Consider the following 19214-nt stretch of genomic DNA (forward strand, 5'->3'; position numbering starts at 1 on the left):
GGCCAGCATGTTTGGCACCAACAATGATGCCACATTGAGTCACTTAAGTCACCTTTCTATCCCATTTTGATGTAATTCAAAATCAACAAATCAGTGCATTCCCAAAAGCACTGATTTGCTGCCAAGTGATTGGCTGATTAGATAGTTGAAGTTAATGAGCACCTAAAAAGATGTACCCAATGAAGTGGCCAGTGAGAGTATATCTATGCATACCATGATGAAGAACAGCTGTAAAATAGCACTTCTCATATCTAACTTTGGACTGTTGGTGCCACTACAAACACACGTCTAACAGAAATCACATTAATTGCATATTAAATCGTCCACAGTTAAGATCAAAGGATAGATAAATGTGATTAATAGCTTCAGTCATTTCAGTTCATTATAAATGTATAACTCCCAAAGAAATAAATTATATTTTCATTGATGCATCTTCTCATGTGTATTTAAACGCAATTCTGTATTTTTCTACAGTTTTGCATCTGTGGTTTGACTGAAGCTTGTAAAATGTTATTTGACTTTTGTGCGTCTTTATCAGTCTCTCACATCATTGTGGTGGAATTTGTGTGGGCCCACTTCTTAACTCGTGAATGACCTTTCTTACTGCAGCATGACAGACTTCAAATTGTTTAGAAATGACCTTATAATGCTCCCAGATTAATGTACAATAACAATTCCTCCTCTGAGATCAGTGCTGAGGTCTTTCCTATTTGTGTTAACATACACACAGCCCAGCAAACTGACAAAACCTCTGTTTTTATGGAGGTGGCCACACTGACTGATGATCAGTTTATCAAGTTCATTTGATTAGCAGAACTTGCCGCTACTTACTGTTTCTAACAGAATTAAGAGGGTAAGGGTGGACTTAGTTTTTCATGTGAGTCAAATTTAGGTTGATAGGATGAATGGTTTCTTTATCTGAGACTATTTGTGTGCAAGTTAATTTATTGTAATAAACATAATTTGATAGCAACAAAGTGTTGGAGTAAAACTTTAATTTATAATACATGCACTGAACCCATCGTGCCATGAGCTTTTTCATGTCATAGAATGAGTGTGGCATCTGGGACACCGGTCAAATCTTGATTTAAATGCTCCTAATTATTGGGTTGCAGGTAATGCTTCCATGCATTATACCAATGACTACCACAAAGCCATATTTTACTCATTTTAATTTATCAGTTACATTAACTGATAACTATTTGGTTTTTTAAATCTACCTAACGAATGCTGTCTAAACCTGCAGTGAATCGGCAGACTCCATAAAGTAAATATCAGCTGACTTCCATATCAGCGGACCCAGATGTGGACTCTTGCACCTGAAGTTACAAAAGTCTCCTCTACACCAGGACATTCCGGTAAAGAAGCAAATAAATGAACAGACACATTTCACTGGTTCATCTTATTAATCTGAAATATTTTCATGAGTCAGTTATATACAATGTAAGTCTCCCCCCCCCCCCCAAAAAAAAAAAAAACCCAAACAAAAAAAGAGTGGCAAAGCTCAGTTAGGAAAGTTGAAATTGTACAATGATGAGTTTACCATGTTCAATATCGAGGGGTTCATCCCAATGTACGTGAATTTGATTTCAATTGTAGCTTTACTTCCTGGAAGGAACGAGGCCGTTATTCCCACGCCAAAATATACATAACCCCTCTTCACTGGTGTCTCCTCCGACGGTCACGCGTTACAGTAAATATCAAATACTCTTCATAGATCTTCCTTTAAAAATAGTCAAAGATATATTGCCTCAGTCCATGCGCAAGTGAAAACGCTTCGGATACTGTGCATCATTTGAGAGATAGGGAGTTTATTCCTCTAGCTGCTGCTGCCGCCACCGCCGCCGCTTCTTTTGCTGCAAAGAGAAAATTCAAGATGAAAACAGCCAGTTGTTGTAGTGGACCTAGGCTTGATTAACTACTAATCCACGACTACTGCAAATGCTGGGATTGTGTCAATACATTTCTGGAATCAGACTAGACATCATTACATGCTTAATAGACCATCTCAGAGCAGGAAATTAGTCACATGAATCACAATTTTTTTCGAGTGGACTAAGCAGGATTAAGTACTTTGTCAGCTTTCTTAATTTAATTCTGAACTTCAGTGTGCATGACTCAAGTCACAGCCTGACCTGACTATCAGAAATGTATCTACACATGGCAACAACTGGGTATTATTGTCAAAGGTCTGTTTGACAGCAATAAGTGAGTATATTGTTAGCACAAGGATGCGACAAAATGTAATAAGCTTCAACTGTGTTTTGTGTTCTGCCAGTGTAAACAAGTGCTGGTTTTTTTTGTTTGTTTTTTTTACTCAGAGGAGACTTCTTTCACACAGAAATACATGCACTCACTGTACAGGACAAGAGAGATTTATCAACACTAACAAGTTTATTAAAGTACACCTAATATGCTCTTTCTGACTTTTGTATCAACTGTGGACACTCATGTTATCAAGGTCAACGGTACAAAAAAAAAAAGTTCAGGCTTCAAACTGCTCCAAACACTCAGTGTCAGACAGGTGTTTTTTTTCTACTGCAGAGATCCTGAACATAGTCATTTCAGGAAGATGGCTCTGGCGTGAACACAGAAGCCTCGCCCACCTGATGTTTCAAGCCTGCTGGTTGGGCGGGACAGCCAATCAAGAGAAAGGTTTGTCTTAAAGGAGGAGACACTAAAACAGCCTATTGCAGACAAAGGACATACCAAAATGCTCAACCAAAGACTAGTATGAGAAATATGGATTATTTTTGAAATGGGAATCATTCAAAGCTATTCTAAAGGAGTGGAACTGAAAACAAGCGTAACAGATCAATGCCGGGAGATACAAGTATGGCAAACATCAATTACAATACTGCCATAACTGTGACAATCTGGCTTTGTAACACCAATAATAACACTTTGACCATTGCTGCAACTCCTCAGGAAAAGTGCAGAGTAATCGTGCTTGCCCTCCACTTGGTATAAGACACAAGAAAAACAAATATGAGCTAATGGGAAAGAAGTGGGACATCTAGCACTTGCAAAATAAGGCAGGGGCACTAATTCAGGTTTTGTACGGTGTAACAGGACAGTGATTTGTCCCTCAACTAAGTCTTATCACCACTTTAAACTGTAAGACATATATTGTTATGTTGTATGACTGCCATTGAGTATTGCATTAGAAAAACAAGGTTTTAGGTAAATTATTTTAATTGATTTAGTAAACATAAAAAACACTTTATTGTAAGAGCCTCTCCTTGCTGAAAGTCAGTGAGGAAAGTAACTTATTTATTACTAACTGAAAACTGGAGATAAGATGAGTAAAAACATCATAAAACAAGTTCGGAGGTAACAGAAAGTGGACTGGTACTCCTATAGCACCTTTCCATTTTTAAACAGCCGTCTACAATCACACACAATAAATTAGTGCTTTTATCTAACCCTAAGCACCTTTTAATATGTAATATTGTAAACTAAACCTGTTACAATAATAAATATATAATACATACTGTATACTATTAAAAATAGTATGTATTTTCACTCCTCCAGCTGCCCTTAAGATATCATCGAAAAGAATGCTGAACACTAAAAAAAGTAATAGGGTGTAAGGTGTGCCAATAACAGTGCAGTTTTTCTGAAAATAAATGTAAAGAATTCACTTTCATTGCCAGTTTTCCTCACAGGAAACTCAACATTTACCACCTGGTGTTTAATTCAGTCTGTGCTGTTAAATAACCACTTATGAAATGCCTGCACAGCTGAGGTACTTACCTTTTTTCTCCTCTTCTTTCTTTCTTGCTGCATCCTCTCTCTGTTTTCTAATGATGGCGAGGCGAGCGAGGTCAGCTTTGGCCTGGTCTGTCTTGCCGGCCAAGTGCATCTTCATGTAACGCTCCTTGGCCTTCTGCTTCTCGATCTCTTCTCTGTGCAGAAGAACATGTTTCAAGGTTAGAGGAATGACAGGAGTTCAGTTTTCCTGTAATGTTCTACACACAAAAAGCCTTTATGACACATAGTCACCTCAGATTAGATCTGTGTGTACCAAGCAGCTTTTTCTCAAACTGTTAACAATTTGCGCTTCAGGTTCATAATCCACAATAGTCCAAATCTCATAAGCTCATTGAAAAGGTTTCATTTAATACTATACTTTCAAGTAAAGTCCCCTATTGGTACTAATACAAGGTGACAGGCTGATGACACACACCTCTCTCTCCTTGACAATTGCCGGGGCTCTTCCAGCTCAATCTGCGTCACCTTCTTGGACTTCTGAGCCACTCTGTTGGGGTTCTCAATTTCTATCAATCCCTCGACACCGGCTCTCCTCCTCTGCAGACAAACACCAACATCTCATACAGTGCAAGCCAAACACTAACCACATATTGAGATCATAAGAAGTGCTTTAAGTGTGCACATTAAATAACACATTGGCCTTTATGTACATGATGGAAAAGCTGTGGCAGTACCTGGGAATCTTCATCATCGCTGTCCTCTGATCCAGAACCTGGTAGCTTCTCCTCTGCTGTGTCATTCTGAGCTGCACCTTCCTGCTCCTGCTCTTCTTGCTCTTGCTACAATACATAAATGACTGTTATTTTTTACATAATACATAATAAAGATGTTTAACTAATCATCTAATCGCTGAGATACTTTAAGAAAAAGAAGTGCAATTTCAACAATACATCTCAATTTCTCTACATGATATATTTTTGTAAAATGGCATAACCCCCTCCCTTTTTTTGGTAGCTCATTAAATAAAAAGGTTCTATAGCAGATGGTGAAAACTGTAACTTTTCAGTCATTTACTTGTTTAGCTGTTACTTAATCACTTTGGTTCAGTATGAGTTGTTATGGGGGGGGGGGGGGGGGGGGGGACTGGCTTTTCTTTTTCAATAAGAAAACCTATGAAAAAAGTGGGTCGGACTGGATTCTTTGCTGGACCGATTCTAGCCCCCTTGCCTTATGTTCGACATCTCTGACGTAACAAGGATAACTTTCAATCAGGAGTGTCTAACAAAAATGTATCCGGCTATGTTTTATTCTTTTCAGCTGTTTTCGCGTTGCATTGTGGGAAGTGTAGTCTCCAGCCGGTCTACTTGTGTGGGACATGACTGAGTGTACACTCCACCAACCTTTCTCCTCTCCTTTTCTGCCTTCATCTGGGCATCTATCTCTTCGGGGCTGGTGTACGTCCGCATCCGACCCTTGTGGCCACCTTTCTTACCTGGAAGGACGACGAAAAACACAGATGTGATCGCATTTTGTACAGAGCACGAAAGAAAGAGCGGACAGACAGGCATCAGATGAATCTGAGCAGTTTATAGACATGCTGGCACAGGCCTGCTTAATGCTGAAACATCATTCAGAGCGTAGTTATGCGAGTTAGAATGCCGCCCCAGCAGTACATGTCCATCGGGTGGCTAACAGCGGACAAACAAACATACAAAAATGATCTCAGTCCATTCAAACAACTTTTAGAGTCACTCTTACCTCCTTTTGGCATTTTAACAAACGAAGTCTTTACTATAAAGTCCCTAACCAGTGAACACTGACAGAAAACATAAATGTGACGGCAGCGACACAAACTGACAGCTGGCTAAACTCACAGTTGCAATAAGGAGCAGTATATTTTGCGTTGTCCAAGGATATGCCGGTTCATAAATAGTGAACACACGGGGTTTTTTTGGTAAGCCCGTATGCCGCTATGAACCACACATAAAATATTCCAAGAAACGTGTTAGTTATTTTTCCAAATAACATTGGCTATCGTAGTGTAGAAATCTAAATAATGCCCTTAAATGTAAGGCAATTTGTAAGACTGCTAAAGTGATGCAATAGACCAGGCCCGACAGTAAAACATACTTAACCGTACGAAATAAGTATTTTAGGGGAACTTGCATAGTTTATTAGGCTGAGACAAGTTTTAAGAAGTTACTTAACGCCTTTATAAAGAGGTTATCTTAAGTTTCGCGCAATGACGTCGTTCGAGAGACGGAAGGCCTTTTAATCACCCCCCGCATGTGACGTCATATATACGCGCCTGAGAGGGGCTCGTAAGACAAACAGGAAAATACTTACAGCGTTTTGTTGCATTTTTAGCTAAACAGAGACAAAATGCCAAAAGTAAAGAGGAGTCGAAAGCCTCCCCCAGACGGCTGGGAGCTCATTGAGCCCACTTTGGACGAGCTGGATCAGAAAATGAGAGAAGGTAGGCCAGGGAAGTTTCTCGGGGTGATCGGCCGTGGGGCTGTATGCGCAAAGTGAGTCCTGTGTATGACACTGAAGCAGCATGGTCTCCCCACACTGATGGATTCGGGTTATTCAGTTTCAGTACATGTTTATATTTGAAACACAAGTTGGCTCTCACCTGAGTTATGTGATGTACCCACAGTAAAAAAAATTGGGGTGAGGTGGGGTGGGGGCGCGGGCAGTGGTTTTCCTGGATTTCCTGTTCACATCAGCTACATCCGGTAACTGGGAAGAAATGGGAAGCTCACCTGGCCCATCATATTTCTGCTTACAGGTGCCAAAATCCTGTGCGGGTTCACCACATTAATACATTGCATTGTATCAGTTCCCCAAGGCAGGTAGTCCTTGTGATGTCATGCTCCTGGTATCAAAGCTAACCATCCTGAATCTTGTTTTGTGTTCTAGCTGAAACTGAGCCGCACGAGGGGAAGCGAAAGGTGGAGTCCCTCTGGCCCATTTTCAGGCTGCATCATCAGCGGAGTCGATACATCTATGACCTATTCTACAAAAGGAAAGCCATCAGTAGAGGTGGGCACAGCCAGCTGAAGTGTTTCCATTACACAGGTTGTGTTTAGGGCAGCTATGGACCACTGCTAGCACTTTCATCTCCTTGGAGGACCACTTTAGTCTTCAAGTATAACAAAAAAACCCTAACAAACAAACAAGAAAACGCCCACAAAATACTTAAAAAAATGTAGTTTTGTTGTTGTTGTTTTTAAATTTCAGATATTGTATAACAAAACAAAACTGCACAAGTAAACACAATTTTTTTCTAACTTCCAAATGAAGCCTTTTATTAAACTACCAAATAAAAAAATTGGCACTCTTTCTGGCCAGACACGTGACAGCACTTCTGCTAATATTTTGTTTGTATTTAACACAATAAAATATAGACATAAGTGTACACAATAGTTTTTGAGTGCTAGTGAAAATGGTTTTCTTTACAAATAATTCTCTCACTGAAACACTCACAGCCAATCCCTCAACATGTTTATACTCTGCTCATTTTGCCTTCGTATTAAATAATTTTTTGCTTTTTAAAGAACTTGTTTTAACATTGCACTCAACAACAAACAAATCCTCCCTAACAAAAAAGGAATTTCAAGGGCCAAATTGCATTATATTTCTTCACGTCAATATACAGGCTGAAAGTGGCCCCTGGGCTGTGAGTTTGAGATCCCTGGTCTAGGTATACGCATTCATAGTGCACTTACTCGGACTATACATGTGGAAAATGCATCTATGAAAAGCCATCAGTGTCTTCATTTGGTCCGGAGACTCGTGGCATTGGTGGCTGGGAAGAAACTCTTATGTCATGGCATCAGCAGCTTGTTTTGAAATGCAGTAAAGGCTAAAGCTGAAAATGTTTTTAAATAACATTAAAACGTTAGGGGGAAAAAAACACTGAAACAATAACCCTCTCTCCCCGAGGTAATTTGTACATTGACGAACTCTGGTAGGAGGTACAGGATTCCCTCATGTAAGCCTAACCACTAGACTCATTTGTTCTTCTGTTAGTTAAACCGATTAATGAACATGACAGAGAAGTGTTTTTTGAGGTGAATATTTCAAATGATAATTATTAATTGTTATTCATTTATTCATTCAAGTGTGTATGCCTGCTTAGGGTGTTTGTCTTGATTTGTGTTGATGTCTAATTATTGATGCAACAGTTTCCTGATCCAGGACGAGTTTCTTCTATGGGAGATGGTAAAGGTATCTTATCTTAACATTTCCTGTTCTGGAATGTACAAGATATCAAACCTGTACTGTGTTTCTTCCTTGCAGAGCTATACGAGTACTGTATAAAGGAAGGCTACGCAGACAAGAACCTCATTGCCAAGTGGAAGAAGCAGGGCTATGAGAACCTGTGCTGCCTGCGTTGCATCCAAACACGAGACACCAACTTTGGAACCAACTGCATCTGCAGAGTCCCCAAGAGCAAGCTGGAAGTTGTAAGTCTGGCAGTATTTTAGCATTTCTTGCTAGAATCATCTTTTCAAACAGTTTCCAAGGAAACAACAGATTGAGCTTGTTTCTGTTTAGACAGAATTTGTGTGTTTGTATGAAGAAAACACAAAAAGGAAACAGAAAAGGAGACTAGAAAGCTGAAAACGTGACTGTCAAATTGAAGAAAATATGAGCTTATTTTCTTGATCAGGCAAACACGTTCAATGTACAGTAGCTTGCAAAAGTATTCAGCCCCTTGACCTTTTCCACATTTTGTCACATTACAGCCACAAACATGAATCAATTTTATTGGAATTCTATGTGAAATAGAATAGATCTGGACTTTGACTGGGCCATTCTAACACATGGATATGTTTTGTTTTAAACCATTCCATTGCTGCCCTGGCTTTATGTTTAGGGTCGTTGTCCTGCTGGAAGGTGAACCTCCGCCCCAGTCTCAAGTCTTTTGCAGACTCCAAGAGGTTTTCTTCCAAGATCGCCCTGTATTTGGCTCCATCCATCTTCCCATCAACTCTGACCAGCTTCCCTGTCCCTGCTGAAGAGAAGCACCCCCAGAGCATGATGCTGCCACCACCATCTTTGACAGTGGGGATGGTGTGTTCAGAGTGATGTGCAGTGTTAGTTTTCCGCCACACTTAGCGTTTTGCTTTTTGGCCAAAAGGTTCCATTTTGGTCTCATCTGACCAGAGCCCCTTCTTCCACATGTTTGCTGTGTCCCCCACATGGCTTGTGGCAAACTGCAAACGGGACTTCTTATGGTTTTCTGTTAACAATGGCTTTCTTCTTGCCACTCTTCCATAAAGGCCAACTTTGTGCAATGCACAACTAATAGTTGTCCTATGGACAGATTCCCCCACCTGAGCTGTAGATCTCTGCAGCTCGTCCAGAGTCACCATGGGCCTCTTGGCTGCATTTCTGATCAGCGCTCTCCTTGTTCGGCCTGTGAGTTTAGGTGGACGGCCTTGTCTTGGTAGGTTTACAGTTGTGCCATACTCCTTCCATTTCTGAATGATCGCTTGAACAGTGCTCCGTGGGATATTCAAGGCTTGGGAAATCTTTTTGTAGCCTAAGCCTGCTTTAAATTTCTCAATAACTTTATCCCTGACCTGTCTGGTGTCTAAATCCAATCGGGAATCTGTGGCAAGATCTGAAAACTGCTGTTCACAAACGCTGTCCATCTAATCTGACTGAGCTGGAGCTATTTTGCAAAGAAGAATGGGCAAGGAATTCAGTCTCTAGATGTGCAAAGCTGGTAGAGACATACCCTAAAAGACTGGCAGCTGTAATTGCAGCAAAAGGTGGTTCTACAAAATATTGACTCAGGGGGCTGAATAATTACGCACACCCCACTTTGCAGTTATTTATTTGTAAAAAATGTTTGGAATCATGTATGATTTTTGTTCTACTTCTCACGTGTACACCACTTTGTGTTGGTATTTCACATAGAATTCCAATAAAATTGATTCATGCTTGTGGCTGTAATGTGACAAAATGTGGGAAAGTTCAAGGGGGCCGAATACTTTTGCAAGCCACTGTATATAAAATAGCCAGTATGAAAAGATGCTGAAAGGATGATCCTCTCGTTTTTCTTTCATTTGTGACAGAAAGAAGTAGCTTATGATCTGTTTCTATTAAACGTTTTTGCTTAGTTTTACAGAAAATTACACAAAAAACAAGTTATGGGAATATATTGTGCAAGATGTTTGAACCAATATAAAAGCCCAGATAAATATCCTACTTGACTCCATCTTTTTTTTGTGAGGTGTAGTCTTTATGTAAATCTTTAAAATAAAAAAAGATATGTCAGGAGACTTGATGATGTTTATGTATTTTAATAAGCAAGAATTTGGAGTTATAAATACCTGTCTGACCTCTGCTGTGTCTTTTTTCCCTGCAGGGAAGGATCATTGAATGCACCCACTGTGGATGTAGAGGATGTTCTGGCTAACCCTTACTTGTATTTTTGGACTTATGATTTTTCTGTCAGAACCTTGAAGCAACATTATCTTTTTGGAGTCGCCTTCATGTAAAATAATCTGTCATTTTCCCATCCATCACCCTGAGTTGCCATTATAGGGGAGAAAAACAGTGGAAAAATGATAATACACCAAGAGGGGCTGTGTTGAGTATATAAATTTTCTGTTGCGTTGTTTTTTTTGTTTTTGTCTTTTTTTAAATATCTCGCTAAAGCTTGCAACTCTAAAAGAACCAAATTAAGACCGGTCATTCCAGCAAGACACAGCCACTGTGGCGGTCATTTCTAATGTGCTTGTTTCATTTAAAGCGCAGTGTTTAAATTTAAATTTAAAGAGTCATCACTGTTATAGTGCAGTTTTAAATAAAGTGTTTCAGATTGTCTTGCTGTCTTGTTTTGCTTTTTTGTTGTTGTTGGAGGGGGAGTTGTGTGGGGGGTTTTTTGTTGTTGTTTTTTTCAATCAAATAGACTCTAGACTTTAACAGTCTTCATCTGAAGTTCTGATTCTGTTTGTCGTGTTAAAATAAATCACTGAAAGGCTGAAGGTTTCAAAGATTCGTGTGTAATCATAAAAAAAAAGATTTGGATACTTGAGGATGGGTACTTTGCATTTGCATGTTCTAAGTATAAAATATTGATGTAATATTTTGTATGTGTTTAATCGCTACAATGGCGCAAACCTCCACAAGCATGTAGCTTTAAAAGTTATGGAAGTGAAGATTTGCAAATTAAATCAAGACCTCAGTTATATCAGTGAACTTTTAATAATTCAAAATGCCAGGCTGTGTCTCGACTTCAGATTAATAATCTATAGCAAACATATTATGATTATGCATTATATACACCCACATACACATGAACAACAATAACTGTGGTCCAGTAATGAAGTCACTATTAGGGCGTCATATAGTGGGCACATTATAGTGGAAATATAGCTCATGTAACATATGACACAATCTTACACAATCTTTTTCATCTTATCAGAGGTCCCTCATGTACGGAGATCATTTATGTATAAAAAATATTTACTCCAACAGTGACACAGAAATTACAGAAAAAAAACTGCTGAGAATTCAGGATCACAAGTGGCTCATAAAATTAATCATTTTTAAATGTCACAGCTTTCTTACTTTTCTTTTTTAAATGCATTTTTAAACTGAATTACAAATGCAAAACTTTTCACTTGCAATACCAGGTACACCCACCAGGGGGAGGTGTACCTTCTTTTGTCCATATATCTTTATGGACAACAATTTGTCCATTAAAATGAGGTAAGTAAGTTGATGTTTTATATAATAGTGGTGCCACATTTTACTTGCTTTATTCATTTTGATGTTTGAAAACAGGGTTAAAATAAGTGTATTTGTAGATTTGATCTAATGTATTTGTCTGTTTGACTCCTGGCTTATTAAAAGAGCCAAGTTAATGTTCCTGTATTCTTACAGCCCACTTAAAAATAAATAAATAAATCCAGTTGTAGTCCTACCTTTTCATGAAGGAGCTCTTGCACAAGGAAAGACCTAATTTTGAGATTTAGGCATAATTTTCCTGTACACAGACATAAACAGATACACTGGTAGCACAATACAGGAAGAAATGCAAGATTCCAACAGAAGCCTACAGTACTGTGCAAAAATCTTGAGCCACCCCACATTTGTTTTTATTTAGAATAACTTTATTATCCACAATTTATTATCAATGGACAATTCTCTTTGGTTCACCAAGTTATAAATCAAGTGACTTCATATCAACCCACATATACATGTACAAAAAATGTCATTACAAAACTTCAATACAATGATAACATATCAGAGCATCTAATTATTCAGTATACTAATTGCTCTGAGCACAAATGTATGTTTGGCTGTTTCAGTAAATAACTGCATCCATTTCCAATTTTTCTAGAAAATTCCAAAGAAATAAGGAGTGACTGACACTATAACATTTTGTAACTTGGGTTTTTCCTGTTGAATTTAAAGATGGATATTACATGCAGACTTTAACAAAGGAAACACAAAGCAGTGACTCAATGCCATCTTTATAATTTTGCTCTTTACATTGCAAAGATCAAAAAGTTTTGAACTTGGTGATTAAAAAACTGCAGATGATTTCCACTGTTTTCTTTAACAAAATCAAGTTTAATGAGAGGAGAATCGGCATTATGAAATAACATCAGTTCATGTTCAATTTCACGAACAAAAGAAAGTGATTTCAGAAGCACAAGTGTGACCACACAGAGCACACCTGAGCACAAAACAGACATGCTACCACACAATGCCTTCATAAGCAATATCATCTGATTTGCTGCTAAAACTCTACAGACATCTATGAAAAGTCAAGTCATCAGTGAAAGTGAAGAAATGTAGTTTTAAAAAGCAAAATCACAGATAATATTTATCCATACTTTATAATATTGATAGATCTTAATTTTCAGGTGTTTTCATTTGGTAGTTTTTAACCATCAGAATAAAACACAAATGTATGGACAGTGCGGTGACCCTCCTCGGCTTGTATTTGTAGGTCACATAACTATTGGGCGGAGGTGAAGAAGTCTAGCTGCCTAGTTGTCGTCAAGGGGCAACTGTGGCTTTGAGGACATAAGGAGCTGGCCTGACTCTAATGCATACTAACTCATCCAAGCATGCATCACACAGCTGATTCACTCACTTTCCTTGTTGTGCTTAATGCTTCACATCCTTGTGTGGACTCACACTTCAAAGAAAAGCTAGAGCAGGGTGCTTTTATTTTAGATGAGCTTTAGATCATTTGAACAAGACTAAATGTTAAGAAAATTGATTGATTGATTGATTGATTGATTGATTGATTGATTGATTGATTGATTGATTGATTGATTGGTAATTTATTTCAACATGTGAACAATATACAAGTACATTTAGAAAAGAAATAAGAGAGAAAAAAAATACTATACAAATTACATACAAAAAAACATTCTGATTAATTTACATGTTGAAAGGGAGTGGGAAGAAGTATACACTTATTTAATCCCACCCCTTTGCCATAAATTATCAGTGAATATTTAGTCAGCTTCCTTACTGATATAATTTGTAATAAAAATAGTGAACAGATTTCTGATATACTATACTATAATATCACATCATGAATTTTTTGTTTGTTTGTTTGTTTCTAAATAGAGACATTCACTTAATTTAAATATTTTCCTTTTCTTTATAGATCGAGAAGATCATATTTTTATAACTCTTTTTGAACAGTTTTATGTTTGGACATTGCTTTAATTCCATATTCAGTTTGTTCCATAGTTTCACTCCATGAACAGAAACACAAAAGCCTTTTCTTGTAGTACGTACCTTCATTGTTTTGAAGTTACAAAAACCCCTTAAATTATAACTTCCTTCTTTCAAAAAATACATACTCTGAATATTACCTGGCAGTTCTTTATTTTTTGCTTTGAATAGAATTTGTGCTGTTTGGAATTTCACTATATCGTCAATTTTCAATATTTCAGACTGCAAAAATAGTGAGTTTGTATGTTCCCTATAACCTGCATTGTGGATGATTCGAATTGCTTTTTTTTGAAGAGTAAAAAGTGAATGTAATGTGGTTTTATAGTTATTGCCCCAGACCTCTGCACAATAGCTTAAGTATGGTGAAACCAGTGAACAGTAGAGAATATGAAGTGATGTTCTGTCGAATACCTGTTTTGCCTTGTTTAGTACTGCAATGCTTCGTGATACTTTGGAATGAATATATCTTACGTGAGCTCTCCAGTTAAGTTTTTCATCTATTATTACCCCCAGAAATTTATTTTCACTGACTCTTTCAATATCAACACCATTTATTTGAATCTTTGCATTAGTATTTAAACTACTATTTCCAAATAACATCAGTTTAGATTTATTCAAATTTAATGATAATTTGTTTTTATCAAGCCAGAACTTCACTTTACTTATTTCATTAGTCATATCCTCCAATAAATTCTGCAGATCATCACCAGAGCAAAAAATGTTTGTATCGTCAGCAAAGAGAACCATTTTTAATACTTTGGACACTTTACAGATGTCGTTAATGTACAAGTTGAAGAATTTTGGACCCAAAACTGACCCTTGGGGTACACCACAAGCAATGTCCATACATAAGGAGCAACCACCATTTATTTTCACAAACTGCTTTCTGTCACTTAAATAACTCCGGACCCAATCTAAAACTACCCCTCTGACACCATAACGTTCCAGTTTTCTTATTAATATATCATGATCTATAGTGTCAAATGCCTTTGTCAAGTCTATGAATAACCCAGCCACATATTGCTTTTTGTCTATGGAATTTGTGATGTATTCTATTGAATCTAATAGTGCCGATGATGTTGATCTGCTTGATCTGAATCTGTACTGACTCTCAGTGAGTAGTTTATGTTTATCTATAAATTTTTCCAGTCTGTTTTTAAACAGTTTTTCAAGAACTTTTGAGAATTGAGGTAGTAAAGAGACAGGCCTGTACAATAGACAAACGAGCCCCTTTTTACTGTAAAAACCAAGCAGCAAGTTAACGGCTCTCATTTAGACAGGCAGCATTCAGCATGTCACTTTTATATCACTCCTTCTTTTATTCATATGCATCTAAAAGTGAGTATCAGTGAGTGGTATTACAAGTTGCGGATCAACGGTGTATTCACACCGAACGCGATGGACGCGAATAGAGCGTCAGGTTTACATGTAATGTCAATGGAAAGGCGCGATGACGCGCGACTGCGGGTCCCGCGAAAATTCGGAAGCAGATTTGCGTCGCGAAAACGCCAAAACGCGTGAAACGCGCGTCAGTGTAGCGCGTCTGGCGCGTTTGACGCGCGAATAAAACCACGCGCGTCAGTTTTTGTGTTGCATTTTGTGCATAAGCGCGTTTCGCGTCTACTGCTCGAGTTGGAAAAATCTGAACTCCAGCGTCAAATCGCACCGCGACAACCAATCAGGAGCCTGGTGACGTGGCTGTTACCTAGGTCAAAGGGGCAGATCCAGCCAAAGCCTTTCATACTTCAATGGAGGGGAAGGCTAATCAATGCGGTAGCAAACAACTCGGAGCTGTACGACACCAGCTGCTTTCAGTACCGAGACAGGAATAAAAAGGACCGAGCTTGGAGGAAGATATGTGAAGAGATCGGGCAACCTGGTAAGTTCATTCATTTCTCTTAAGTTTTCTCTAAAGTTTTCACTGACCCGGGGAAGCCGCACAAAAGCTAGCAAGCCACCGCTATTTTCCCACTGACGTACAAATACCGTTCTGCTTTTATGCATGTTGTCATTTAGGAATATATTTTATTGTTTATTAATAAACAGCACACAGTGGTCCCGCTGTTCATCCGTCACTGCTTTGCTTTTTCGCTGATTTTTTATTGCACAGTACAGCATTGCATTCTGCAGCCTGATTGACAAATCTCCTGCGCTTGCCAAATTTATCACGTTTGGTTTTGATAACCATCACGTCCAATAGAAAAAACAGCACAAAAACACCCATAACTATGAGCCTCATTCGGAAATAGACACCTGCACCGCGAGGGAAAAAGGCGCACGAAAGTGGCGGGCAGATGAAGACAAACCGCGGCATAATAATACTTTTACGTTTTGCAATCTACAAAGGTTTGCACTTTGAGAATCAATTGTGAGAACTGTGACCAATGTTCATGTGTGTGGGGAAAACAGTGTATAAAGTGCGTGACCAGGGGCTAGTTATTCTGAGAACCCCTGCTGCAATAAATGAGGGACCAAGATAATAATAATGAATAATGTATTGATCCCCGAGGGAAAATCCCTCTCTGCATTTAACCCATTCACTCAGAGAAGGAGTGGGAAGCCACTGGGCACCCAAAGAGCAGTGCGTAGAGACAGCACCTTGCTCAGGGGTACCTCGGGGGAGCCGTTCAGTGGATTCGAACCCCCAACCTTCCAATCATAGGACCACCACTGTACCTACTGAGCTATCCTTGCCCATAACTCTAGAGTATTCACATTTCTCTGTGTAAAGGCGGCTGATCTGACAGTGTCCACGACTCATAAATAATTTCTAAAACTCATCAATAGCCTGAGATGTCTTCAGAAAAATAAAACATCTCCATCTCTACAAACTACAAAGAAACGCTGCAGTAAAAATGAAAGAAAACCATCAGCATGGCTCCTCAGGCTCACAGTCTATGATGGGGCAGGCAATTAATTCTCCCAAGGGCCCACATAAGAAACTGGGACTTGGAAGTTCTGGCAGATCACGGTCACATATTCTAGTCTTGTATCTCTATTCAAACTTTTTGGAATGAAGTTTAAGTAATAAGTTACTTAAGTGGCAGGTAATTTCAGACTGACATAAGTCATTTCAGTCTGCATGCATCAAAACCCTTCAGATTCATACAATTTTGTTTTTAACATTTTCTGTAATAATTATTTTATTATTTGATTTTGATCATTTAGTTGATAATTATCCCATGATCTCTTGGGAGTGAGGCTCACCTCGTGCTCTGACATCTCCACACCTGTCTGCGTGGCCAGGTCCCGGTGGCTCTTCTGGCTGAAGTTGAGGGCCAGGCTTGGGTCCGGGTGGATGTCCACCAGCAGCTCAGCAGGCGAATCTGAAAACAGACACTGACGGCCAAACTCGCAGCGGTGCTTGGAGTAAGCATAAGTGTTTTCCATGCTGCCATGAAAACACAGAAGAGCCTGCTCTGTACTTGATTCTCTTAAGTACAGAGGTGGGAAGTGACGCAATACAAATATTTTGTTACTGCTGCATTATGTGGTGTGAAATTGTGCCTATAAATCAATTTCCAGTAGACAAAAACCTGTTGATGAAAGTCAGAGAAAGTGGTTGGCAATCTATGAGATTCAAAGTCAAAGCGTACTTAAAAGTCTATTCCTCCAGAATTTAAAAATATTACATGAGGCATAATGAACCAGAATGACTGTTTGCTATAAGGAAAGGACTTTACCCATTTAAGCTTTAAAACACCATGACACCAAAATAACTTGTTAGTTGTATAAAGTGCTTTGAGTGCTCAGATACAGTAAAAAACAAAAAGCGCTATATGAGAACTGGACAATTTACCATAGATGAGCCCAGACAAACAGCACATCCTTGTCTTATCCCCTTTTTGATTTCAAATATCGGACATGCTCCATGACATAAAGCTACTGAGCTGTTGATACTGTTATATAGCATCCCAATTACCTGGTTTTAAGGAACGTGTGAATAAATCACTGTCATCAAGCAGATGAGAGGCTTTTTATTAATCTGTACGGATCAGGTAATACCGCTCTTCTTCTCAGCTTCTGTCCCCACACACCTAACTTCCTTTCAGAATTCCTCCACCAATTACAGGGCAGGGAACAGAACGCTACCAGGTGCTACTCCGTACATGAATAGGTGTATTTTTTTTCCATTACTGACTTTGTTTGCCATATCTGTGCATCCTTCAAGTTTCCAAAAGCAGCTGTTAGATCAGCTTAGTACAATTCAATATGAGTCCTTAACTACTGCACTGCTGGTTCCTAGAATGCAGGTGGTCGCCCTCTGGTGGACTATGTGGTAACTGCATCTTGTAATTAGATTAACAAGAAAGACGCAAAGGAATAAAGCCACGAGGTTTAAAATGTTGATGTTAATCTTCCTTTTCTGACTTGTTTTTGATCCTGAACTTATATCTCATCTTAGCTGAAAAGAACTAAAATGGACCAGTGCCTGTGACATGCAAGAAGTAAAGCTGTTACTGGAGAATCATCCTTAACAAGAAAATCATCAGTGGAACAAAAAGAAAACAGACAGAAGCAAATCCTTCATCTTTATCTGCTGTGATGATTGTTACGTTTCGGTGTTGTCAGTGTTTTGTTTTTGCGTGACTGTCATGTGTTTCCTGTTTTACTTTGAAGGTCTGTTGTTATCTTAGTGTTTTCAGTTTACGTTTCCCTGTCTCGTCAGTTCTAATTTGCCCCAGCTGTGTTTCCCTCCTGTGGTCCATTCCCTGATTGCCCCTTCTATGTATTTAAACCCTGTGTTTCAGTGTGTCATGGTCGCGATCTCCCCCGTGTTGTAAATAGTTTGGTGTTTTGTTATAAATAAATAGTCTGTTGTAAATACTTTCGTCATGGGATATTTTCGTTTTGGGATTTTGGTGGAGGGCCTTCGTGGTTTTATTTGCCTTATTTTATTTTCCTGCGTTGCACCCCGGTTGCCTAGGCCGGGGTGTAACATATGGGGGCTCGTCCGGGATCGCTGGAGGGTCCGAGGGCCGCTTCAGCCTCCGTCTGTCTTCGCTGGAGGGCCCGGGGGCCGCTTCAGCCGTTCGCCGTTGCTGGAGGGTCCGAGGGAGGGACCGCTTCAGCCTCCGTCTGTCTTCGCTGGAGGGCCCGGGGACCGCTCCGGCCTTCATCCGCCTTCGTTGGAGGGTCCGTGGGACCACTCCAGCCTTCGTCGTCTGCTGGAGGGTCAGGGGGACCGCTCCAGCCTTCATCAGTTTCATCTGCCTTCGCTGGAGGATCCGAGGGACCGCTCCAGCCTTCATCCGCCTTCGCTGGAGGATCCGAGGGACCGCTCCAGCCTTCTGCAGCTGGTGGGCTGCGTGTCCGTGTGTGCAGCTGGTGGGCTGCGTGTCCGTGTGTGCAGCTGGTGGGCTGCGTGTCCGTGTGTGCAGCTGGTGGGCTGCGTGTCCGTGTGTGCAGCTGGTGGGCTGCTCATCCGCCTTCGCTGGAGGGTCCGTGGGACCGCTCCAGCCTTCATCCGCCTTCGCTGGAGGGTCCGAGGGACCGCTCCAGCCTTCGTCGTCTGCTGGAGGGTCAGTGGGACCGCTCCAGCCTCCATCAGCTTCGTCTGCCTTCGTTTCAGCCTTCGTTTGTTTTGATCAAACATTTCACTTGGGGTTACATGTTTGATTTTTGGGTGGGGGGAAGTGTTACGTTTCGGTGTTGTCAGTGTTTTGTTTTTGCGTGACTGTCATGTGTTTCCTGTTTTACTTTGAAGGTCTGTTGTTATCTTAGTGTTTTCAGTTTACGTTTCCCTGTCTCGTCAGTTCTAATTTGCCCCAGCT

General features: G+C 39.7%; 2 protein-coding genes across 2 annotated transcripts; one reads left to right on the plus strand and one right to left on the minus strand.

Annotated features, from left to right (window-relative positions):
• Positions 1-1393: 1393 nt before the first annotated feature.
• On the minus strand, positions 1394-5618 carry pdap1b (pdgfa associated protein 1b). Its single transcript, XM_085453736.1, has 6 exons — positions 5473-5618; positions 5115-5206; positions 4449-4553; positions 4190-4311; positions 3757-3908; positions 1394-1856 (listed from the first exon to the last, which is right to left on the minus strand). The coding sequence occupies exons 1-6, from the start codon at positions 5483-5485 to the stop codon at positions 1792-1794; spliced, it is 549 nt and encodes a 182-aa protein (XP_085309862.1). The 5' UTR covers positions 5486-5618; the 3' UTR covers positions 1394-1791.
• A 203-nt stretch (positions 5619-5821) lies between these two features.
• On the plus strand, positions 5822-10560 carry bud31 (BUD31 spliceosome associated protein). The gene is made up of 4 exons (XM_085453737.1): positions 5822-6190; positions 6637-6759; positions 8020-8186; positions 10100-10560. Exons 1-4 carry the CDS (start codon positions 6097-6099, stop codon positions 10148-10150), a joined length of 435 nt encoding a protein of 144 aa, XP_085309863.1. The 5' UTR covers positions 5822-6096; the 3' UTR covers positions 10151-10560.
• The last annotated feature ends 8654 nt before the right edge of the window (positions 10561-19214 follow it).

The sequence above is a fragment of the Copadichromis virginalis genome, linkage group LG4 (assembly GCF_057382275.1).
Source record: "Copadichromis virginalis isolate Kocher_CV1m ecotype Utaka linkage group LG4, C_Virginalis_male_GT1.1, whole genome shotgun sequence".
In the NCBI taxonomy this organism is placed as follows: Eukaryota; Metazoa; Chordata; class Actinopteri; order Cichliformes; family Cichlidae; genus Copadichromis; species Copadichromis virginalis.